We start from the raw sequence: 26285 nt of genomic DNA on the forward strand, positions 1-26285 counted from the left end.
TGGGCTGAGGAACAGTGTAACTGTATTCTCTGGAGAAATAGAGCTCAATCTCACTAGTGCCCTTGTTGCTATATGCAGTCAATCCCCATAGCAATGTTCTAACATCTAAAGCTTTTCCAAAAGCCTTATTTTAGGGGGGTTATTTTAGAACAAATTGGGAATTTGGCAAACTGGTGTCTACAAACATTTGTCCATGTATTGTAAGTTCTGATTTTTGAGGCCTACCTCAACTTAAGTGATATTTGTAGCAAAAACACTTGAAGCAGCATCTATGACATTGTGAACAGTGGACAGAGCCAATCCTAGACCAGGCCACCAGACATCTCATATATTCATGTGTGTAAAAAGGAAATAAAAGGTCTCATGGGGATGAGTCTCAGGATTGCATGGGTTTCTTTTTTGTGCGTTAATGCTTCAGGTGTGCTCTTCGTCTCAGGTTTCATTCCCAAAGACAAGGTCCAGCTCTCAAGAGATATGAGAGGCTTTCTGAGAATTGTTTGCTTTAAGGAAGAAGTGTCACTGCACACCAATGCATTATAGAATCTCTGGAAGAAGAAGCAAAGAATATTCCTCATTGTAAACTCTAGATTGGGGCCAGTGTTGGAAGATAAAGTCTGTAAAGATAAAATACGTAAATTCCAGGTTGGGTTACGCAAGCTGCTGTGATATGACATTTTTCAGAAGTTTCCAGCATTAACCAGTTTGTGCTGCATTGGTCAATTTTAATTCAGTGAGAATTAATCTATACACTTACTTCAGCTTTAAAAATTCTAAAGGCAGTCCTGCCCATCGTTCAACTGTGAAAAGACAATTCAGCCCTGTGACGCTGAAAGGATGTGTATCTGTCCGGAGATTGAGAAACTGTGCTAATCATACTATAAAGCAGCTGGTTTTCTCAGACCAATAGTGGCAAGAATCCACACCTCAGCTTCAGTAGTTTGGGATCTTTAAACATGCTGATTGAAACTTGTCTCATGTCTGTCTAAATATAATAAATATTTAGGTCATTTTTATTTTATATATATAATCATATATAATAACCAGTTGTATTCAAACTATACACACAAACACACACACACACACACACATATATGTATATACATACATATATATACATATACATACATACATACATATATATATATATATATATATATATATATATATGAGAGAGAACCTGTGTGTGTGTATACAAGAAACAAAAGGGCTATTTTTTTTGTCCACCCACGTATTACTTTTTTTTTCTTCTCCTGAAGTCACAGTCAGGTATGTTAGGAATTCAGGAGCTAGACAGAAGTTGAAATTACAGTGGAATCTGTCATGTTTCAATCTCTAATAGACAGGCACCACTTTATAAGGGGGAAAAGGTTATTTACTGTTCAGACAGTCCTAGATATATCACTGACTGAAAATATGAACAGTAACCTGACCAGCTTGTATAAGTGGAATATTTAATGTTTAAAAAAAAATTCTTATTACTCCATAGAATGTTCTGAGCACAAACCTTACATTCTTGAAATTAAGTAGTATACAATTGGTTCCAACACACCAAACAAATAAGTAGATGAGCCTTCTGAATTAATTTTGAAGGGAAAAATAAGTTGTTGAATAAGCTGGTAAATTCACCAATGACATCACTCTATTCATAATATTCCCAATACTATAAAGAGCCAAACACGTATGAAAAGAAAACCAACTCAGCAAGATAAAATATCACCCCAATATTTATTTAACTTCAGGTTTACATGTATACAACAGGAGACAAATGTCTGTCAAATAAAACATCGCCAAATTCCACTGTGAAGACAGTAGAGTGCAGAGAGCAAAGCAAGCATAAGGGCAAAGGGAACAGAAAGAGTTAAGTCACAGAGTAGTGTGACCAGGTTAAAAGACAGACATTTCGTACCAAAACCTCATAGATACAGTAACATTATGAAAAGTTGCCCTTAGCTGCTGTTCTAAATTGTCAAGGATACATTAATACCTAACCCAGAAAATAAAACTTAAATATGTTCTTTCAAAATATTGTGCTATATTAAAAATGTTTAAAATAAGCCATAACTAATTTGCACATTTGACCTAACTACATGCTAGGATTTCTCAATCTTGTTAAACACTACACTCATTTCCTTTAAGCTCACTTAGTGTCAACAGACGATTTTACAGACTCCTACTCCAGTGAAGACACATGAAAGAATGACATTCATTATACGCAAAACATTTACAAGCAAAAGGAGCTTGTTTTGCGAACAGCAGGCTTGTATTTTCTGTTCCCAAAGAGAGTGAAGCTCCTTAAAGAGACCACTGAAGAGACATAAAATGATAAAACACTAAAAGAGCAGAAGGAAGAATACAAATACTTAGTTATACACATATAAAAGTCTATTTTACTTAGTTTAAAGGAAGCAGTAGAGAGAGAGAAAGTGATCACCTGCTCATGTGTGGCATCTAATACATACTCAACAACATGTACACCTAGCCACAGTTGGACCACACCACCACTAAATACATTAAAATACCTGCAATTAATACATATTTATATTTATAAGGTTTTTCTCTTTGTGCATTCATTTATTTGATTATCAAACATGTATAAGAATCTACCTAGTAGACGGTCATATACATCCAACACTTTAAATAGTGTTAGTAAATACATAAAAATAGAAACAAGTAGGAAAAATAGAAAATGACGCACTTTCTTCAAGCTTGAGTTTGGTGTTGTATTTAACCCAGGCACCACCGGAGATTATTTCCCTTCCATAAGCATACATTTATCAGTTAGATGTAAATGCATCTCAAAATAGTAACCAGCAAGTTTGACAGACTATAAACTCATTAGACAAACGCACACTCTCACAATACACCTTTCACACCACAGTCGCCATATCTCAGAACATCATCCACACAGCACAGCTCTTTCAGAACATAACGTCCCTACTGATACTGCACCTAGTTCCTGAACTCCCGCTGAACAGAAGCTGATAAGAAGCTTGCAACAGGGAGAGAAAAGTCCTGCAGTGTGAAGGCAACTTTAGTGGACTTCATTGACCTGTCCTCCAATTCCTAGAGGACCAGAACTAAAGAGAAAATGTTCCATTTGGCAGCGGGGCCCTGCGAGCAAATGCCACAGGGGACTGACGACAGTAGGACGAATCTATTTCAAGACTAACAACTACAGAGTGCAGGCAAAGGACAGGAGCACAGGACAGCAGCGAAAAGAAACTCTGGCAATACCCCAGAAGGACTTTTACGTAACAGCTGAAAAACAACTATCAAGAAACTATAAAGAAAACAACTTCACCACACAATCATCTCTGACATTTCCATATAAAAATACAACAAGAGAATGTAAAGAACTATGTACAGCAGCATCAGTTTTGTCATTTGATTGATAAAACCACAGTGTCCTTTAGATTTCCTTTTAGATTTGGTAAGAGTATATTCATCAACATAAGCATAAATCATATGCCTGTAAATGCTAAAGGTTTCCTCCCATATATGGCACAGTTTGACAGAGATATACAACATATACTTGACTGAAATTCCTCACAATCCATAGAAAGTAAATCCTATTTTGTAACACTTGGGGTTAACTGTAGAGTTAAGACTAATGCAAATCACCCTCAGGCCTATAAAAGTTTCCTCAGCTGATATGAACAAAGATACATGGCGTGGACATTCTTTAAAAGTCTCTGCAATGACTCAATGTCCTTTTCTTTTTGTTTTGATGAATCTACTTCCTCCTTAGTCCAGCAGTGTGTGCAGATCACCCCATCAGTGTGGATGTGACATCTGTTCAGTCGTCTTTGAGTAGTGTTCAGTAGAGGGCACTGTCATGGTAGGAGCTGGGGAAGGTGGGGCAGGGTCTGTGTAGGGGCAGTGCCCCACTGTAGTCCGCAGTGGGCAAGCTGAGGGTGCTGGCACTCTTGTGCTTGTTCTTGAGGCCCCAGCTTAGGAAAGATGTCTTCTTGGTCACTTTGCGTGCTTTTGGGTTCTTATCATCATCATCAAAAGCCAAACAGATCATGGAGTAGGTCTTTGGGAGGCCACCGGAGTACGTGGCACTTTTCGCTGGCTGTGTTGAGAGACAGAGAGAATAAAGATTATTAACTCTTAGATTAGTTGTAGTTAGCAGAGCAAGAAACAAATGCACTGTGTGGTTCAGTTTTTATTACTTCTCATTAGCATTAAGTGGCATTTCCAATTTTACAACTTTTTTGAGCAGAAAATATTGATAATGCAAACTCATAGTTTTCAATCATGCGTGACTAATTTCACACTCAAAATAGATTTAGATAAACTAGAAGTGACAGATATACTCTTAGGTAAAGCAATGTTCTAAGTAAAATGTATTTTTTTTATTGTAGGATATAAGCAAACAAAAGTCAATTGACTTTAAAGGGCTTTTAAAAACATTGATTAATTACATAAGTCTTTTGCCTATAAGGTTATATAGTGAATATCAGCAATAAACATAAGCAAACATAATAAAACACATGCAAATACACAAAAGTAATCACCACATTCAGTTTTGTATGGGATTACCAAGAGAAAATAAAACTGAACTCAAGCTGAGGAGGGTTTTAGGATGTTTAAAAAAAGAGAGAGTTACCATCGGCTGGCTACTGCTGTCCATCATGCTGACCACTTTAATGTTAATGCCTTCCTCATCCACGTCTTTTAGCATTTTCATGACGTCACTCACTCCCATCCATTTACAGTCTGTATCACCTATAGCAATCAGGTAATCACCCTCTTTCAATCCATCTTCCTGGAAGAAGAATGATAACGAGTACAAAAGGGAGAACGAGAAAGACAAAAAAGAAATGGTCAGGATGACATATGGTAAATCATGCCTCGTGAAAGAGACTGTTTTTTTTCTTTTAAACCACACAGCAAATATTTATAAAGGGCTTATCAGGGGAAGAACAGACACACATCCTAATAGAACATGAAATATAACCTGCTGTTACACTGTAGTGTCACTTCCTAAAAGGACTGACTGATATGATCGAACAAAAGAGGGCACTCATCTATTTCTGACCAAGCAGGCAGCTGCTCTAGACAACTAACCAGCTTTTATAGAACTGAAGCCAGAAACAGGTGCGCATGTCTGAGAAAGTGGTCAGACAGAGGGAGAAAAAGAAAGATCATCTTGCTTCTTTCCCTGTGGGAACCAAACACAAAGCTAATCCAGTACCCAACTATTTATACCACAGAGACAGAAATGGAGAGAAAGAGACAGCAAGAAAGAGAAGGAGAGGGAGAGAGAGCTTAGATCACAGAGGGAGTGGTAAGGTATAATTATAGATTGTCCGCAGTGAGAGGCCGTCTGGGCGATGTTATGTAATCTCACTAATCTGTCTGTCCCCTCTCATTAAGCCTGCTCACCGTTACAAAACTATTAATGAGATGAGAAGGAAAGACTGAGAGTGACAGACAGAGAAACAGTGTGTACTGCAGAAAGAATTTGAGCTGCTTCATTAAATGAAGCTTAAAAAAGGTCCACTGAAGTATGTGTTGGTGGAAAATAACACATTCCTGTTACACAAAATACTGTGTAGGGTTAAACGCTTTTCAATCGGCGTATGTGTGTACTCACAGCTGCATGACAAAGGGGGTCCAGTGACTGGATTTGAACAGGTCCCTCTCCTTTCAGAGTGAAGCCCAGGTCTCTGTCCTCAACCCTCAGTCGGACAGTGCGTGGTGCTGTCCACCTCTGCTTTGCTGAGAACACTGACAACGGACCCTGCAACACAAAAACACCATAATTACTACTGATGCAATATTAGAGCATTAGTGTTCTGCTCAACACAATCAATAAAACAATCATTCTTGCTGCAACAATTTCAAATAATAATACACTTATTAAAGTTTATAAATGGTGTAAAAGTGTTTATGATACGGTTATTAATTATCATTTTTAAAACAGAGAAACTCTTTTGTGTCTAACATTAAAACGTCAAGGTAAATAATAAAGCTAAGACCATTAAATGTAAATTTACTCATTCCATATGATATGGTACACCACATTATCATCAATCTGTAAAAGACATTTTATCGATAGTTAATTTATTAAACTAGATGGTTAATTAGATGGTTAATCTAACGAACAAATATGTGCTGAAGCCAACAGGCTTAACGTTGTCTGATGGAGAAGACAAAGTAAGGTCAACATTCTGCAAAACCTAAGGTTTAAGAGTGGACATGATAAGTATTTGGCAAATAACCAGTCACTGTTACACTTCCTATCTGTGTTACAAATGATAATTAATGACTTTTAATATATTTATAACCTAAATATTAAACATTAAAAAACAGATTATAAACTATTTATAAACATTTAGAAGTTTGGTCTAATTCCAAAATGTAACAATGTAACTTCAAAACAAAATTATATATCTGCCCTTTCAGATTTGACAATTCAAAATTGATCTTATATTTCGCATGCATCCCCTGGAAAAATATAGTTCTACTTGATTGAAACAAGACCTCTTCATAAACAATATGTATCATGGTACCTTACGCTCTCTGAAATTTACCAGAAGGTGGAGCAGAAAAGCCAGAGAAACAAGTAAAAAAAACTGTGAAAACACTAATATATATATCATCATCAATATATCGTCTATATATCATCATCTAATGGCACACAATGACCATAGGTTTGGGGTGGGGTCTGTCAGAAGCTTCTTTACAAAAAAAAGTCATAGGAGAATGGTGCCAGAAATATTGCAAGAGATTATTAGAGCATTTTTCTCCATGAACCACAGGCAAAACCCAGGGTAATTACACTGAGATATCAGTTTAAGTATGCTCATGTTTCTTGATAATTGCATTTGGTATGGTTTAGCTTAAAATGTTTATTGTTAGAACGGCTAAATCATATTGTCCATCCCTAGCCTGCTCTACGCAATTTAGATTTCCCTGTTAGAGCACCCACACTGAAATGGTACATTAGGTTAGGGGTGCTGAACTGGGAACTCTTATAATATGTTAATTTGTTCCAGGAGCTGCCTGGGAAATGTTCACTGCATCCAACAGAGGCACAGTTCAGCTGGTAAAGTGCTTTTTTTTCACACCTTCTCAAACCAACCATTCTGCAACCATTCTACAGGGCTTTTTTAAAGGAATTTTGGTAATTCAAGCCACAGGGTGTTGCCAACTGTCATTTTCTTTACCACCAAATACTCAGTTAGGCTAGAGAAAAAAAAAAGAGAGAGAAACAAAGACAGCAGCCACCAATTCCAAGGACAAAAGTTCTTAGACTGCTGAACAACCACACATAATATAACCTAACTTGTTACTTGTCACAATTTTACATGTTTTGTGAAGGTCCCACTGCTTTTTTATTTTTTTACTGTAATTGACACACTCAAATTACACTTCTGGAATTCCAAAGCAAACCAAAGACCAAGAAGTGTATGATCACTACTGAACTGAAATTCAAGAAAATACTATTACAGTAAATAGCAACAGACCAACCTGTTTGCCTGCCTACTGCAGTGTCAAGGTGTGTCTGGTAGTTGTGTGTACAAAACCACACGTCAGAATATTCAGACACAGAAGTAACTCGGGAGCATTTGTTTTCTTTATTAATCTGAAATGTAGATGCATGCGCTCTTACTGCTGTGGTAAATGAGAAGGTTAATTTAAAAATTGTGCAGGTCGAATGGAGAAACAGCATTTCACCTTTGTTATTTATGTTAGTACAGCCAAAGTGGCTTCAAACTGTACAAACAAACTCAAACTCTTTTTAGACTTCCAAAGTCTGACACTCAGCCTTGTGGCAATATGAGTCTGTATGAACAGTGTGAAAAAGGTTTTGCTATAGTCTATTCAACACAGCCCACAAGCTCGTGGAGTAAATGTTATGTGTTACAAATCTTTGAAGAGCCTTGCAATGCTGTGAATAGACCCCATGAATGATATAAAAACAGGGAAAATGTTAGGGGAAAAAAATTAGTAGCCCACATACCAGTCTGTGGAATATGTCTTTGACTTTCACCTTAAGCATGGCAGGGATGTCCATTTCAGCTTTCTGCTCAGTTTTAGCTGACCATGGGGAAAAAAAAATAGTTATGTTTCCATTATACACAATATTGCTATATTTGTCATCAGCTTAGATAAAAAGTGTACAGTTTGTGCACTTGTTGTATGATCATTAAAAAATAAGTTTTTACAATATACATTCTAAGCTGGGCTCCCATTACTACCTCAAAGGACACCTAAAACATGAACCCTTAGGAGTTAATGCTCAAGTTATAATAGACATGACTTGTGAGTATCTTATATTGACAAAGTAGATAGTAATGTGTATCTGACTGCAAAATTACGATATGAGATCCTGCACAATATTTGTTATATAGTCCTGTAAGAATTGTGTCCCCTACTGACTGTTTCTTTCGGCATTGTAACTCACAGATGATGTCAGGTGCCTCCAGGTAGTCTGTGAACTCATCTTCCTTATCGTTCTGCTCAAATTTGGCGAGTGACCGCTTGCGGCTGGCCTCCAGGATGCTGTTGAGCATGTCCAGCTTATAAAGGTGACGGCAGAGCCCCTGGATGCGCAGCGCCTCCTCCTGACCAATTACTGTACGCTGCAGGTGAGCCTTTCCTGTGAGGGTGGAACAAGACAAGGCAAGAGAAAGTTCAATATTAATGTCTTATAAGAAGGATCACCCTACTTTTAGCCTACTTTTAAACTAAGCCAGGACATATTTAGTGTCAGAGGTCTGGTTCTTAAGTTTACACTTCGGTCACAAGGCTAAAAAGGCTAATAATTAATGACTGTGTATATCTGTCTGTTTTCATTCATTCAGCACCTGTAATCGCTACATTCTGTTTAGGTCATGGTGGGTCTAAAACTTACACAGAATCACTGAGCCCAAGGCAGGAGACGCACATAAAAAGGGCACCAATCTATCACAGGGCATTACACACTCACACACGTACACCTGTGAACAGCTGCCGTCTGATTTTCATAATGCAAATGCAATGCCTAAATGATCACACACTTGACACCAACATTGTTGCTAAACATGTCACACTCTCCTTTAATGCAAGAGTACATAGTACATTGCTGTTAATCCACAAGAGTACATATAGAGTAACTAGATGTCTGCTTTTTGGAATTTCTAAATCGCCAAAAATGTCTGGGATTTTGGTGCCTACAAACTTTTCCCTGCCCCATTTCTTGCCTAAATCCTTCATTTAAGTATTTACTTTGAAGACATTATTGAGCAGAAGGCGTGAGAGTGTTGAAGTGGTCCGAGATTTGAGAGCTGAATTGGGACACACTCGCGCAGCTTCAGGACTGTAGGCCTACATTTTATAGTTTGTTATTATTGTATAAGTTGAAAGGAAAGGAATATTATCTGTCCATAAAGGCATGTGTTTGTATGCCCCAAGTGTCCTCTTTTTTGGAAACCAAAATATGGTCACCCTAGTACATAGCATACTTTAAACAGCAGATGCCACCCCATAAGGTGTACTTGTGTGTTTTTTTTTGTATTTTTGTCCATTTTAGAGAAATGTTACATTTCTATTGCATATAAAATAAAATAAGTAGAAATATAGTCTCTCACCTATGCGACGTCTCTCCTCCTTCTTCCGCAGGATGTCAAGAGGTGAATGCCCATCTGGCATTGTGTCATAAAGTTGAGACAAAGCTTTCTCCTGCTTATCCTCATCATCACTAGGGTTTACTGCAAACACACACACACCCCACAATGATACCTCAGCTTTAAAATATAGCAAGTAATAGCCTAAATACCTTGGCAACAGGTTTTGATTATAAACATGCTATGCCATTTAAATAAAAAAAAATAAATAAAGAAGGGAAAAATAAATAAAGAATTTCACACTGTTACAGGCAAAAAAAATCAGACTGACTGTAAAAAGGTTTTAGAGATTATTTCAATTTGTATACATTTTCATTTGTATTTATCTCCATTCTATAATATTCTGTTATTCTCAGGTGTTTGCCAGCTGATACACCAAATGTTAAAGTGCAAGACAAGCCTGAGACTATCATTTTTTACACTTCCTAAAAGAGGGAAGATAACGATGCTGTAAAAATGCCTCTCAGCACAGATCTAGTTTTAAACAGAGGTCTGTTTCATGTTGAAGTCACGTCACTAAAAGCATCCACAGGGATCTGTGCTTTATCAGCAGCTCTGGGAGGCTGTTGTTCCTGGCACTGAGAGGCAACTGATAAAGTTTCTACCCTCTGTAGATTCAACATTTAGCCTAGAGCCAAAACCAGCCCCTAGTGGGTTTAAACAACAATAAAAAAAGAATATTGCATAAACCCATTAACTCTCCTCTCACCTCTCTTTTTGCTTCCTTCTCTTTCTTTTACTTTCTTTCCTTCCTACTGCTTTCCTTCTCCCTTGTCTCATTAAAATCTCAGCTTGGTCTCATTAAAATCTTTCTGAATCAAAAGCAACCCTGATAAACTCTTCTTTCTCCAGGTTACCATACCCAAACATCATAGAGAGCTGAATATTAAAATTCTACACCATTTAAAACCTTTAAAAGGCTGTACTTTCACCTAATCAACAGAGGCTAACAGGTAACTCTTGTATTATAAATTGCCAATAGATAATTTACTTACACTCATGGTCCAATAGGGCGGTGGAGACGAAGTAATGAGCCAAAGATCGATAATGATGTGTCTTCACTTGTGCCATTGTGGACCAGAAAAAGGGAACATTGTCTTTAATAGGAGTCTGGATCATTGACTGATGTACCTGGTCATACACTTCGGCAACCTTTGACAGGAAACAGCAGAGGTGTGAATGACAGTGTTAAACATTTTGACCCTGTACACATCAAACATGAAAAATATAAACCAGGGTCTTAGAAACAACATGAATATTGTCCACGTCAAATGTCTTGGGTAAAATATAGGCCTGTCCTAAATGGTCAAAATTGTAACCTGCTCCAACAAGTGTTTTACTTTTGAAGGCTGTCACAATAATTGTATAACATATGTGATATGTATTTGTTGTTTGTTTGTTTTGTTTTGAAACTACATGCAAAGCATTGCAAAGACTTCGAAAACTTTATTAAAACTGGGGGAAATCTTTCTTGATATAATGCCTAAACCTTTAAAATATGCATTATCATCAGCCAAACTGTCAAACAATCACTGCCAACTCACGAATAATGTCAGTTTTAACTATCTTTTATTTAAAATCAAGCAATTTTGTCATTCTCTGTTTTTTATATGGAGAAATCTAGACATTGACCTTGTTAAGACAGGCAACTCAAATCTGATTTTTTGGCTTTTCATCTGATTAAATGCAATTTTTTTACATTCAGATTCATGTGTATGCCGTTTCAAATCCGTTTCAAATTCAAGTCAAACCATTGAATATGCAACTCAGCTTGACCAGTCAGGTCATATTCCATGTTGTTTTTTACTGTCATTTGTGGTGCAGCACTTATTGCTGTCCCACCTTCAGCATTCTCTTGCCTGTGGCTTAGCTAGCAAACCCACTAACTGTCTGACCGTACAAACTACATTTGGTCCCTAGTAGTGAGCAATGTGCACACCAAGTCCAAAAGATTTTAGACATAGGAAACTTAGTGGACATAGGAAATTTAGTGTACCCTGCAGTGTAATCAAAGCTTTCGAGAATTACCTTGGCAGCCTCCTGTGCCATTTTGATCAGGCTGAAGAATTCGTTGCGGATCCCTGGCAGAGCAAGTTTTTCAAAGAGACACTCCTGAGCCTGTGCCAGCATCAGCTTTATTAGCATGCTCAACATGGCCGGGCTCATGTCATAGCTAGGAGTGTGTGTGAATGTCTCTTTCAGGTGGTGGAGGACACCTACAGAAGAAACACACACACAATACAGGGTTAGTTTTTAAATATTATAATTCTATCATTTTATTGTTAAATACCCAAATCTGCCCACACATTTTCCATGGGTTTTTTCATAAGCAAACTCTTTATATTGTAATGCACCTTCCTACAAACCTGAAAACATTCTCATCATCTCCAAGACAAGTTATAGTTGCCTTTTATAAATGATCCTGCTTTCTAAAAATTCTAACATAGTTCTGTATATAGCCCCAAGTATTTAGCCTACAGCACAATTCAGCTACTAAAAAAAGAAATATAACCGTTGCTTAGGCTTGGGAAGCATCTGAGGTTTTCGTAAGGTGGAATTCAGAGTGAAAGAGAGATAAGATAAGACTTGCTAAGCTCCAGAGACAGACAGTATGTCTATCATTTACTTGTCATGGCTCCCTTTAACAAGTGCCAATGTGACAAGTTGGAAACCAGCCATATATGGTATTTCCTTCCAGAAAGCACAAAAGAAGAGCTCTGTGCAGCTGTGGACGATGAAAAGAGGTCTAGGAATGTTTGTTTTGGTAGCGCTGCAGCTAAAATTCCTTTTTACATGACTAGAAATGCTTCATTTTACAAGGGCAGCATATAGATGAAAAACAACAAGATTTTTCTTTCTTTTTTTTTTTTATAATCACCAGTGAGACACACCCTCTCCTCTTCTCACCAACACAGACTCAGTGATTACACCTTGGTAACCAAAATTCCCCTATGGCAGCTTTCTGAGTCAGAGAGCAAACCAAGGTGTAGCACACTAACATAAGCTACAGCAAGGCTCAAATCAAACTGCAATATAAAAGATACAAGATTCACAGTGCCATTATCCTGAAAATGTCACAACTACTGCCTGCAAATATACATAATTTTTGGCTCTACCTCGCAGACACTATTACACTTACTGAAGGCCAAGAAACTAGTGCAGTTTCTTCAGTGCTGAGCCTGATCAATATGATCTTGAAAAGATATAAAAATATTACCTAGCGATCTTCAAATAGAAAATATAAATGTGAGAAATTCGAACTAAATAAAATTGTATTTATAAATAACGTGAAATTTTTTGTCATTGCACAATGTACAACGGTCTTCCGCATTTAACCCATCTGTGGCAGTGAACACACCCACCACTGGGGGTTCAGTGCCGTGTTCAAGGGCACTTCAGTCGTGGATGTTCCCACTGGTCTTGGGGATGGAACATATAATATATACATAATATATATTAAGCATAAATGGGCAGCATTATAGGAAGATGACAGTATGGCAATACATTGTGTATTGTATCGTTTGCTGATGACTTGTATGTGTACTGTATGTAGGCACAACTACTCAAATAATCAGCAAGCCCGCTAAGACTAACCTGCTGATCTCTGAAAGGCTGTAATGGCATCATTGAGGCCAGTGCGCGTCTGTCTGTCACTGCGTGTGCCGATCTGACTGTAGAGAGCTGCCATATTGAAGAGGACACTGGCTTTTTCCAGAGACATGTTCTGCTGGCACACAGGCACGCCAGTGAAAGAGTCGTACCTGCATGACACAAGAAAGTATGATTGAGAATCAGAATTTTGTGAAGTGGGTTATATGCAGGTTTACAGAGATCACATTTCTAAGAAATGATACTTGTCAGACGTGTTGAGTTCTTCTGTGCATGACATGTTTACAGATGATACTAATGCCTACATTTTTATTGAAGTAGCACTATAATAGGGTTTACTCTGAATCCTATAAGAAACAGTAAGAAGAACTCTGAGAAAAGTTTTACGTTAGGCGACTTAACCTTTACATAATTACACCTGTTTTGGACAGCTATGTTTTGTATGTGGGTATGACCCATATTATGAATAAAAAATAAATAAATAAAAAAAAACATTTGCGTGCATACTTAATAACATTCTAGTAAATTATAATAGATTCTAAAATTCCAAAACCAATACTAAACTGCTACGTTCACACATTAATGTATTCAGCTTGTTAACATAAAAGTATTCGGAATTATACCATGTGAAGAAAATGCCCATCTGCCGGTTGGGGGTGAAGAAGCGGCTCTCCAGAAAGCACAGCTGACAGAAGTAGTTTGCAAGTAGTTCGACCCCTGCATCACTTCGGCTGGGTGTTCTGCATGCCTGATCACAAGAGAAAAATGTATGTAATTTTTTTTTTTTAAACCCACACACAAATTTAGCACATCAGTGCTATCATCATTTATTGTACATTATATATAGGATTCCACATAAAATAACAGCGAAATATGTCTTAATGAGATTCTGCAGCCTCTATGGAAAACATTTGTCCCAAAGAGTACAGCAAGCTAGTACCCAGAACCCACAGGATCATATTTTATTACACATTTCTATTATCTAGAATAACTCAACTAGTTTGCATCATAGTTTATGTAGTTACTATATAATAAAGTACCGATATTCAACCAAACAAGTAAACCCCTAATGTGAAGAGTTGTTATAATTATAAAACTGCTTATGCAGGTACTTCATGTAAGCCTGAGCTTACAATGCAGCTCACCTACTAATTACTATGGTAGAGAAAAACTGATGGTACAATACACTGCACACAGACTGTGCTTTTACCTTTCTGAGGTCCATTAGATCATCAATCTCCTCCTGATAGTTAGTGCCATCCTCACTATAATGCTCGAGAATAAAATCCTGACAAAATACATCACAGCATACATTTTAAAACATTGTACATTCCCACACACACACACACACACACACACACTTTGAAATGTGTGACTGTTGATTTCAACACCCCTGAGCTTTCAGAACCACCTGTATGTCCCAATAGCACAAAGACATAGGCCATCACCAGGAGTGCACATTCATTTATTACTGTTATTACTGACAGTACAAATGACAGGTTAGAAAGTAGGCCAAACGTCTCTAACCATCTCCCTTCACTGCTATAGCAAAATAAAAAAAAAAACCAACCCAACAAGCATGCTAACCTGACGGGTGTCAAATATTCATGTATGCTTTCAGCACAGCAAATAAAAATTTACCAATGCATTCCAAGAGCTGACCTACTTTTCATTATGAATATGTGTAAATGAAACATGGCCTTGCAGTGTGTTTCAGAATATCCCAATGAAGAAAAAAATAGGAACAGGAAAACTTGAACGAAAATGGAACAGTGCTTCATTATGCCTTGGGGGGGAAAAAAGCAAACCTTTAAAGGAACAGAGAAGTCCACGTCTTTGGTCTCCTTCAAGCCCAGAGGAATAAGGGGAATGGTGGCTGAACCTCTGTTAAAAGACAACAGAACATAAACATAAGAGCTGAGAATTGACAAGCTGTTAACTTCTCAAACATCAGCCAAAGCTTTAACACAGGCTGCTTTGTGGGCATATTTCCAACATTATTCACCATCCAATTAAACCTAAGTGATATATTGATTAAATGAAAAATTTATATTCGTGTTTATTTATGTTGTCAGCGAAAATGTAGCTGATGCAAAATTTCCTTTAAACAAACTTTAAATGTAACAACATTTTATACTGGTTGGATCGTAATACGTTTTTAAAACCCGTGACCTTTATTTCATCTGTGCTGGAAGCACAAATTAAACACACTGTAAGAAAAACCTCTGATAATGCAGGTGCTGGCTTCACATACAGTGGCACAACATGACACTTGTTAAACATTTACTACAATATTAGCCTCAGCAATACTCAAATTACATAAGCCTATAATATGAAAATGACATTTTTTCTGTTGTATTAATACTCAAATATATCCCTATTTCTAAGAAACAATGTTTTGAAGACATTAAAAAAAAAACTCATTTACATGTTTACTGTAACATGTGTCATTACACTGGCCAAAAGGACCAAATAGTTAAAAGCATTCAGTGTACACACTTAACTACCTGTATTATTTTTACTGCAATTTCACCACAAAGAAACACCATCATGTAATGAAGGAAATATGACATATACCACTATATGTTCAAAGAATTCATATCATTGCTGAATTCTAACAGCAATAAAGGCCCCGTATAATGTAGTTTGCCTGCCTTATGCTGCATGACATTAACTTATAGCCTAACTTTTCACAGTGCAATAATGGTGAATGTACAAACTGCTGTTTAGCTTTATGAAACCAAGTCTATGCTTTAAAGTCTATTGAAATAATAGATAATGCACCTATGTTTGAGAGAACATTTGTTTCCTCTATTGTTGCACCAATACGGATACAGTATCGGTATGGGCACTGATACTGGCACTTAAACACAGTATCGTGTTGCTATAGAGAGCACAGATACTCACTATTCCCTACATGTATTACACAGGGTACTATTTGGGACACACCCCATGAAGCAGACACGGCCGCATGTGCGGCGCTAGATGCAGATTGAATTAAATTAAGATTTAAATCTAAGGCATGCCAAAATACATTGTGACTTCCTTCATTGAAGCAACCACAAAGAAGCATGCTAATACAGGTCAGCAGGAGACGTGACAAATATCTTCATAATATTAGTAAGATTAGGATTTCCTTCTTGTACTTGTTACCGCATTGTGGAAATATTTATTTCTTCATAGCGCTGAAACTAGATTTTTTAATGTGCGGTTAACGAACAAGTAAATGTTCCTTTAAGCTTATTTTATATCTTATTAATGATACAGAACATTGCTTTAACAAAATAAAATATGTAAGTATCGCTATCCTATCTAGTAGTTAAGTTACACAGAGTTTGTATCAGTACTCGGTATTGGCAGATAAATGAACATTGAATATCGTTATTGGTATCAGAAGGGAAAAAGTGGTACTGGTGCATCTCTAGTTCCCACATTTGTGCAATATTTTGAATTCCATAGACTACCTCACATAAATTAGTTGAACCTATGTTTATGTTTCAATGGGTAAGAAGAGTCTGTGGACTTTCACAGAGATAAATTATTTCACTTTTTTATGCTATTTGCTGTGCTAATAATACAATTCAATATTTTTAAGTCTCTCGGGTAAAGCTAAAGTGAAACGGATTTTTTTAAAAAAATGACAGCAATACAAACAATGCAATCTAAACAAAGCAGAGTGATTAAAACATTCTCAAAGGTATGCCCTGATATGGTTGGAAGGACAGGATATGAAAGGTGATAGTCTGTGATCTGAAACTTTATATGTTCAGAATGTGCAGGTATAGACACTACCCAACCACATATACATAAACACACTGGCTAAGCACAGCAAAGTTCCGTTCCCATGAACGTGAGGCAGCAAAAAGTAAGGGAGGAAGGGATGGAGAGAGAGTGCGAGAGAGAAAGCACAAGAGAGAGAGAGATAAAGAGAAGGGCCGTTTCTCAAGGCAGCATGTGGTGAAAGCTCCAGAGAACCCAAACTAAACTAACATCCCAGTCATCAACCAAAAATATTTACACATATGTGACACAATCAAATCTGAGTGGATTTTGAGATGGACGTTTTCTCTCTTTACAATAATATTATCTGTACTATGACATAATGGTTACAGGTGAATAACCCTCTAAGGGTTCACAATAGGACAGATACTGTAATTAATCATGTACTTCTGAAACTATAAATGCCCTTATTATTTAACTTTAAGTCCAAGCAGCCATTAAGTTGTTCCTTTTTTCAACCTCAGGAAAAGGCAGAAAGCCTATATTCACCATATTGTTATGCAGTATTTGTGTGTTTAAACTTTGTCTTTATTACATTTTCCATCAGGACTATACTTTCAGTTATAGTATGAGATATAGAAGGATATTTTCACACATGTTGGTCATAGTCAGTCTTAGAAGGTTTCATTTTCAGCTTTTCACCATCCAACTAACCTAAACACATCTACAAACGTTAAGATCTGATATTAAAAGGCATGTGTGCACCCATAGACCTTGTGCCTCAACTACTGATATGGTGGAACCTAAATCTAACTACACGCTAAGAAACAAAATAAAAAAAAAACTACAACTAATTTTTAATAAAAATCCACGTAAATAACACTGTTTTTCTAATTATATCTGGACACTCGGTTAAAACACTATGTGTTTTCTCTGCTTTCCAGCATTGTCCTGAAATTTTACCAAACACATACTAACAAAGAACCACTGGTTCTGGGCCTAGAGACTGAAAGGAATTATAATAGTGAATATGCGCATACACAAGCTGATAAAGGACATCAGGTTCTCTAAGAAGGGTTTATGCTAAATAATGGTCATCTGCAACTGCTTTGAGTTGAGAGTGAAGTAAATAATGCATTTTTGATATACACACACTGCAGAGGCTTATTCCACAGACTCTCAAAGACACCCCATCGATGTACACACACACAAGACTGCAAAGGAAAGTGTGTCTCAGCATATTGCCATCTAACCACTAATCATTATTTTTCTTTCAGTTGTCATGGGAGAGGAGGCATTTTGATGAGGAGGAGACCACTTGACAATAGACCGAATGTTTCTCTCTCCACTTACGCTCTCCCTCTGGCTATTTTTCCTTGAAAGTCAAAACTGCAGCCAAGTAAGCAGGTAGAATGCAGTAATAGCTTGAGGACTCTATTTAAATAGCTCTTTCCTGCTAACAAAGAAGTGATTCCCAAATCTTGCATGGCTTTCTTTTAAATGTTAAAATGTGTAATAGCAAGTATGTGACATTTCTATAGTACCATCATTTGCTTCCTCTTCCTTGTGAATCCCACAAACATGGTGGCATTAATGACCACCTGCCAGTCAAACAGGCTGAGAGACACATGACTGCTGCCAGGTCCTGAACCAGTTCAACAAGTCACGAATGGGGGAGGGATCTTTGGTTGTGCATGTGTGAATGTTTGTTCATTCCTCCTCATTAAGTTCATCTAGAGTTTTCCTTAAATACTTGCTAAGTTTACAGTAGGGCATTACTCATACAGAGGCGGGAAGAAGGGAGGATAGCAAGGGGTTTGGAATGTTCTGGCGAAAGCTAGTCATTGTACTGAATAACTCATCAGGGACCTTGTGTTCATATACTTACTGTACATTCTGATAAACTTCCACTGAGCTGTTCAGACCCTCGAGTTGTTCCATAAGAAGCTGCAGGTTGGAGTTCACATAACTCAGCTCCAGTAAAACCATATCTTTTACTTTATTGTTGGATGTGGCTCTGAAAGAAAAAGAGGGAGTAGAGAGGTCAGTAAAGGCTGTTAATGTAGTATAAAATCATTTTTTATTTTGGCCACAAAACTGTCAAACTGCGACCCTGAAATGGATTATGAAAGATTATGATGATGTCCTTAATCTACTAAAAAAAATTACAAATCTATGAAAGCTATGAAAACTGTCTGAGGCCTCTTAGCCTGATTCATTCTTTTATTCATTATCTGTAACCGCTTATCCAGTTCAGGCTCGCGGTGGGTCCAGACACTACCTGGAATCATTGGGCGCGGCGGGCATACACCCTCGAGGAGGTACCAGTCCTTCAGAGGACAACACACACACACACACATTCATTCACATGCAATGAATCTATTATCATTATGGGAAAAATGGGAAAACATTTTTTTTTTAGGTTAGCATGAAAATAATTAATTACTGTCAAATATATTTTGTGTCAAATTATTCTTGGTGGCCGGGATTTCCTTAACCATTATAGGAAATTGGCCTGACTCTAAATTTGCATTTTAAAACTTGTGTGCACACAAAGACACAATCTCTCGTGTACCAGTCTAATTTTGTCTGCTTAGGAAAACTCACACTTGTGCATGTCAACTGTCTCAAAGAAAGTGCAGCTCAGCCATTTCAATCAGACACCTGTCACACACACACACACACACACTCTGCAAAGAAACAGATGGACTACAAAGTGCTCTTGTATGGTCAGTAAAGTTGAGGGAACGGACTGTGAGTTGTCGGTGTGTTACATATATATAGCTCAGAGTCTTCCCTCAGACCCCGACTGAAGAAAATTTATATCTGTCATTTCTTATTTTCCATGCCAAACCCATGTAATAAAAAACGCTTCTACCCTTCTCTCTGTAAACAAAAAGGCAGATGTGATCTTACAAATGGCTATTTAAAGTAAGATTCTGAGAATGCAGTACATTTCAGCAGCTAACATAAACACAGCAAACTAATTCTGAGCTGTTTCTGGTGTCACTGATTTCACATGCTGATTAGATGGAGACCCATGGTATTTTGGTAAAAATTTTATACTGTCGTGATGATGCCTGAACACGTTTATGTATGTGGTAATTTCACTCAGTGACCTACAATTTGGACTGGACAAGTGGCTAATCTTAAATGTGGAGAGTCAATGAATGTGTGAGGCAGTACAGCCCAGTTTAAAACACAATGGCACAGGACATTGCAAAGGAAGTTTGAAGATATAGGCTATGAGAGAATAGATTTCAGCTATCATGCTCCATTTTGCAGTTTCATTTCACCTTCCATTTCACAAAGGTTACATGAGAGAACGGCTTCTGCTACAACACACTACTTCAGTACAGTGAGTTAGTTAAGTATAATAGCCAAGCATCATATGAATATTCTGAAATTGTCTGGCATTCAAAAAACATATAATTAAACATCAGTTGGTAATATCCGTCAAACATAAAAATCAATGAAATGTCACTTCCTCATTCCTAATATTGAACCACGGTCTGAAAGTGACTTGATGATTATAGCAAACCCTAAAATGGTTCTGAAACTGACCTGAACCTAAGAGACAGACTTTGAAAAATGACTGACAACGAAGGTGTAACACACGTCAAATATTACAGTCGACTTGGAAATTCATCATCAGTTTTTAGCAAACAGGCTTCCAAGAAAATGCTTGTGAATCAGTTTTTTTGTCTCAGTGAACGTCTGACGCTTCTCTGTAAACAAGACAATAAGGGCATTCATCAGCTACTCTTCCTCAACCCCCACCTTCAGATTTAGCTTATGGTGGTCTGTTTGCTTTAGATAAGCTCTTGTCTGCAACCAGTTCCCAGGTTGCTGACAGTGATCTGAACGTGTTTTTTTTTCCAGTGGAATTAGTTATTCTTAATTGCTTTAGGCTGTTATTAGTAAAAGTGTTAGGGGGCCTTCACTCTCAAGTGGATGTTGGAGAATATAATCTTATAAAATATAAACATACATAATTCATCATGTTCAATAAAAGATGAGGTTGGAGTATGCTCTCATTTTTTACAAATCGTAATTAATCTTGTAAAAATCTGCCCATAACACTATTATTGTACTATTTGTGGTTGTGGAGGCTGTTGACACTGTTTCTGAGATCTGTGATTTCTCTGAGACCCAAAGCTGCATTGTGACACTGCAGCGTGAAGGTGTCCTAACATGCACAGTGTAACACAGGCTGATGTTTGGGATGCATGATATCTACCTGCACTGAGTGTGCTCAACAGCTGCATTTCTAGAAAAATTATCTTCTATGTCAAGCAAAATACATGGGGTATAATGTAAGATAATGCATCATACAGAAACCTTAAAACTGACCACAGGACTACATACAGATATGCCTTTCTAGGAGAATATAGAATAGATAAAAACACTCGTAAAACAGTTTATAGAATAATATATGGCATTACGGACTAAGACAGCTATTAATCACTGTACAATCATTCAGTACATATATTTACTACACACTGGTTGTTTGTGTGTATATGCAGAGGTATTGGGGCAAAAACGTTGTTTCTAAGAAAAAATGAAAAATACTGTCGCTGTCCAATGAAAAACCATTTACCTCCATTTTGGTCAATTTTTTGTTCTCTACATTATTCATAACTCATGATGAACAGACCAAGTGAAATGCTCCAAAATTACTTGACATTGAAATTCCAATTTTTTTTTTTTACAGGTACTCATTGAAAGTCAAGAAGGGTTTTTTTTTTTGCCTTCTAGTGTAAAGTTGCTATTTTGCAGATACACGTTTTCAATTGGACAGTGACTATATGTTAACACAACTCAGCTAGCATAAAAGTAGCAGGTCAAATTCCTAGTAGCTTAAAGAGGTGCAGTGGCAATCCTTAGCATCTAACTGAATAGAAACTTAAGTTTGGACACATGAAAAATGTGGACATACTTCTGGCATCTGACTTATTGACCACAAAAGAGAGAGAGATACTTGTGGCTGAGTGTTGTTGCCATATCAAATTTCATTTTTTGAAAAAACATCAAAAAAACCTTTTAATGCACAGCATTTTGTTGATCAGGATATCCTAACACAACAAATGGAATGTTTCCTTTATCAAAAGGGCAAATAAATGTCAATCACATTTTGGGTGTGTGCACTTAAGTGTATAAAAATACATAATACATGCATTGAGATGTGCTGCAAACAAAAATTCAAAAACAACATTGTAGTTGGAAGCAAGCTTACACGCTTACACACACACACACACCATGTTTATTTCATTACTCAAGCCTACACACTCCTCAAAACATTCACAGACAGACTCACACATACACGCACATTCAGACACAAAATTCACTGATTTGATCCATGACTGGATAGAAGTAGGTGTCCTACATTTAATTTTTTTTATTTTTTTTTTTTTTGCTTTACTTCAATTTCTTTACAAACTTTGTGTAACCATATGTAAAAATTTTTGAACAATTTTATGAACTTTACTGGTTAAGAAACTGCACAATCCTAAGAAGGGTGTCAATGTTGGGCTGTCTCCATGTTAACATCTATAATTTTGGCCAAAGGGTGCCACCTTGTAATAAACATGCATACCATGTTATGGCCATTACTGGAATTTATATCAAAATAATTTATTCAAGCATGCACACACATTCACATGCTCTTGAAACAAGAAATCCACAAATGCATCTCAACCAGGTCTGTGTCCATGTTGGATTTGTTACATGTGAAATACACTCCTCTAGTTGACGGCCACTAGGGGTAAATAATGTAGAAAAAAATATTACAGACAACTCATAAATAATTTTTTAATAATACAAGAAAGATAACTATACTCATGTTGCAGAACTTGAGAATTACATCAGAGCTCTTCCGAGAGTATCTTTTGCACTGGATGTCTTTCTTTAATGCACTTATTACTTCCTGGCATATTGCACTTAATGTAAGGTATTTTGTATAATTTGTGCTGTAGTTCGAATGTTAGATCCTCTTTTGTAAGTTGCTTTGGATAAAAGCGTCTGCCAAATGCATAAATGTAAAAATGCAAAAGAGCTATGTGCCAAGAGAAGTTCTGCTGTGAGATGTTGATTGGTGCTCACTCTTTGTGACAGAGTTATAGCATGTGATGCTACCCAATTTCTTCCTATACAGGAAATCAAAGTCTATCAATGGCTATGTAACAGCTAGATTCAAATCAAAATGAGATCTTGTTCTGACTGTGTGTGGTGTGTGTGTGTTCTTCTGCATGTGTGTATCTAAGTCCTCTGGGGCTTAAACCTGCCCTACAACCTGTAAAATGTTTGACCTGCAGACCTTCTGACCTGCCATGTCAAAGGGTAAGTGTTAAACTGAATCACCGCCGCAAGCGTCAATTCACACCATAAACCATTTGTGAATCCTTCCTTTGATGTGTATAAGAACGTGTGTGTGCACATGAATGAGTACCTCATCCTTCATGCACTGTTAAAACAGCACGTACTTGACACAGTTGCCCCTAAGGAGTTCAGCCTCCTGAGAAGTTCCACTCCCACAGCAACAAACATCTTACAAGTTTCACGAGTTTCTCTTTTCTTGGCATACAATTTTATTTTCTTTAGACAATTCAGTGTCACTGCTGACCTGAGAACAGGCCAACATCCACAAATACTGGTTAGTGGAGAATGCCGTAGATAAAAGTTAGGTGTCCCTTTTCTGAATACTAATGGCTTAAAAGGTTCTTGCCTGTTATCCCTTTTAATTGACTGTACGTCCCAGCTCAAACATGCCTTAAATGAACATTTTAGCAGTGGACGTCAAATACTCAAAGAACTCAAGAACAGTAAGGACGTGAGTCACAGTTATTGTACAGAAAACAAGGGTCTCATTGACTTGACAGGGATTCCCGTCTGAATTTAACCTTTCAAAAAGCGTAGGGTACTCCCAGGATCACTACCTACCCCAACACCTACAGTAGCACACCTGTCTTCTCTGATTTGAATAAGAGGAAATATGATGTCTTGTGTAACAAGTGTGTGTATGTCTGGACGCCCACACTGATGTGGAAAAAAAATAGATGAAAAAAGTCACATGACCAGCTTTGTATAAATGTGGCTGAACACAAGCCTTCACATTTAAATTAACTACAAAACTACCACCAGTAAATGATTCATTAATGTAGTGATGAAGTGACAGACATTAGGTCTGATGATAAGTGTGCTGCCTGGTTTGAAGATTTAACACACGCAAATACATGCATACACGCACCAATAGTGAGGAACAAACTTCATTACAGAAGTCCCTCTCTCCCCGTCTCTGCTACCTTGAGTTTCAGTGTGGTAAACCACAGCAATGAAGGCCAAACCATATTTCATAAAGAAGGAATTCAACAGGCTGTATGCTCATTAAATCTAATTTCCCTTACTTAACTAAATATACAGAGAGGAAAAGAGAAGAGAAGAGGAGAGAACTCCAGTGCCATGTCAGTTTGACAGCCTCACTGACGTCAGGGCAGCAGAGCAAACTCTACAGTATAAAGACCTACCCAGCGGGTGTGTCTGCCATCACTGTGGAGACGGTGAACATAGGAAATATCACTATAGCAACTGATAAGTCCAAAGAGTGTGTGGTCTTTGTGATGGGAAACAAATGCATGCAGAAAGAGAAACAGGCTCACACACATACACACACACACACACACACAACAGGAGATCAAGTTTATGGCATCTCCTGCTGCAGTAATCTGGGTTTGTAGGGCTTCCAGACCACTAATGAAACTCAGTGGCCCCCAGGAACGCTGATCACTGACCTGAAAACAGCCTTGATATTTCTTCCTCTAATACTTCACCTAAGATTATGCCAAGCACGGATTCTAGATCAGTTTTAAGGAGCGAGTTCCACACTTCAGACACAAACTGGAAAATTCATACATCAACAGCACAGCTAGCATCAGAGGAAAAAAAGCTTGAAGCCCTAAATGCAATGTTGAACTAAAGAAATAAATGATTCCACCTGCTTGCCATGAGTTAACCTCAGTAAAACACAAGTTTGGTAAAATTTAGAAAACTGCTGCTATGAACAGATGAGATCTGAGCAAATGATAACTGCTTCAATAGGTAGGATGGGTTTTTCCCCTTGAACCTTACTGATGCTGACAAGGAAAGACAACTTATTTTTATTCATACATGAAATACCGGGTTTGTAAACTCTCTCTCACTGGTCATGACAAGATAAGGAACAAAGACATGAAAAGATGAACTCCATGCAAGGAATAAAATGAAAGGTCGGGAGGAAGCTAAAGCAGGTTAAGCAGTGTGTCTATTTATGACCTCTAGATCATTAGTTAAATGACAATTCATTCATTTTTTTAAAATAAAGTAAGTCTTGTCCCTGGTAATTTTCTTGGAATCACACTACCAAGCTGGGAGTGTGAATGTTAGCATAAGCGTCCTCTGAGACATGTGAAGGGTCCTACCATAACTTTTGAAAAGATGCTAACAAACAGAACACAAAAAGTCTTATTATGTTAAGCAGCCTCAAAATCTGGATTCTAACCAGTTAAAAGAACACTACGTAACAAGTTTACAGCTTCAAAATCATTGTGATGCTTCCCTGATCTGTACTAGTGTCCTTTAAAGGAACATTAGGTACATTTTTTTTGCCCTGGGCTCTGTGTAATAAATTTTTATAGCACTGTCCTGAACTCAATGTGGAGAGGGAGAAAGGAGGTGTTTACTAAAGTACAGACAGAATCTCTGTTCTCCATATTACAAGTCAGTGAAGCATGTCAATATATTTGAAGCTGTAATTTTAATGTAAAAATACTACTTGGTGTTCCGTCACGGCTTGAGAAGAAACACTTGAGAGGACACATGCACAGTGAGTTGTTGCCAGGGCTCAGTTTGGCTTTGCTAACATTTGGTAGAGGTGTGTGTCCAGAGGACAAAGAACACAAACATTAGTGATGTAACATTTTTCTCTACATGTGGTGTGCCCATGTTAGTCATACACAGAAAAGCCTTGATAAAGAGAAATACACACACACACACAATTCTCTACCTAAAACATCACCCGCCTAAACAAAGGCACTCTGGCAGGAATCAATTTACATCATAAAGCCAGATTTGAGGAATAGCATATATGCCATTCTTCAGATTGAGACACAAGATTACATTAATCTACATTAGTTTTCATCTCCTTGTCTTTCACATGTTTGAAAGCCTACACACATACTCAACAGACAAATACACAGGGGTTACATTAAGACAGACGTAACTTAAAGCCAGATAACACACGCACTGCTGACAAGTGTTACAGGATTGAAACTGTTCAAAGTAAACCAAAAATGTGCATTCTTC

The 26285-nt window shown here is 37.4% G+C and overlaps 1 protein-coding gene across 2 annotated transcripts in view; it reads right to left on the reverse strand.

Moving 5' to 3' along the window:
• Nucleotides 1–1721: 1721 nt before the first annotated feature.
• The window catches only part of LOC136677154 (rhophilin-2-like), a 31379-nt gene continuing 6815 nt past the window's right edge, over nucleotides 1722–26285 (reverse strand). The window contains exons 3-15 of one of the 2 annotated variants that reach the window (XM_066654592.1): nucleotides 18838–18966; nucleotides 15038–15113; nucleotides 14440–14517; nucleotides 13853–13977; nucleotides 13215–13381; nucleotides 11649–11836; nucleotides 10616–10772; nucleotides 9585–9704; nucleotides 8420–8614; nucleotides 8006–8052; nucleotides 5603–5749; nucleotides 4613–4771; nucleotides 1722–4075 (exon numbers count right to left, since the gene is read on the reverse strand). In XM_066654592.1, the coding sequence (XP_066510689.1) occupies nucleotides 3818–4075; nucleotides 4613–4771; nucleotides 5603–5749; nucleotides 8006–8052; nucleotides 8420–8614; nucleotides 9585–9704; nucleotides 10616–10772; nucleotides 11649–11836; nucleotides 13215–13381; nucleotides 13853–13977; nucleotides 14440–14517; nucleotides 15038–15113; nucleotides 18838–18966 (1846 nt within the window). In that variant the 3' untranslated portion in view covers nucleotides 1722–3817. Of the gene's footprint in view, nucleotides 4076–4612; nucleotides 4772–5602; nucleotides 5750–7975; nucleotides 8053–8419; nucleotides 8615–9584; nucleotides 9705–10615; nucleotides 10773–11648; nucleotides 11837–13214; nucleotides 13382–13852; nucleotides 13978–14439; nucleotides 14518–15037; nucleotides 15114–18837; nucleotides 18967–26285 lie in introns of both variants that reach the window. The other variant, XM_066654591.1, reaches the window with a different exon arrangement.

The sequence above is a fragment of the Hoplias malabaricus genome, chromosome X2, assembly GCF_029633855.1.
Source record: "Hoplias malabaricus isolate fHopMal1 chromosome X2, fHopMal1.hap1, whole genome shotgun sequence".
Taxonomy (NCBI): Eukaryota; Metazoa; Chordata; class Actinopteri; order Characiformes; family Erythrinidae; genus Hoplias; species Hoplias malabaricus.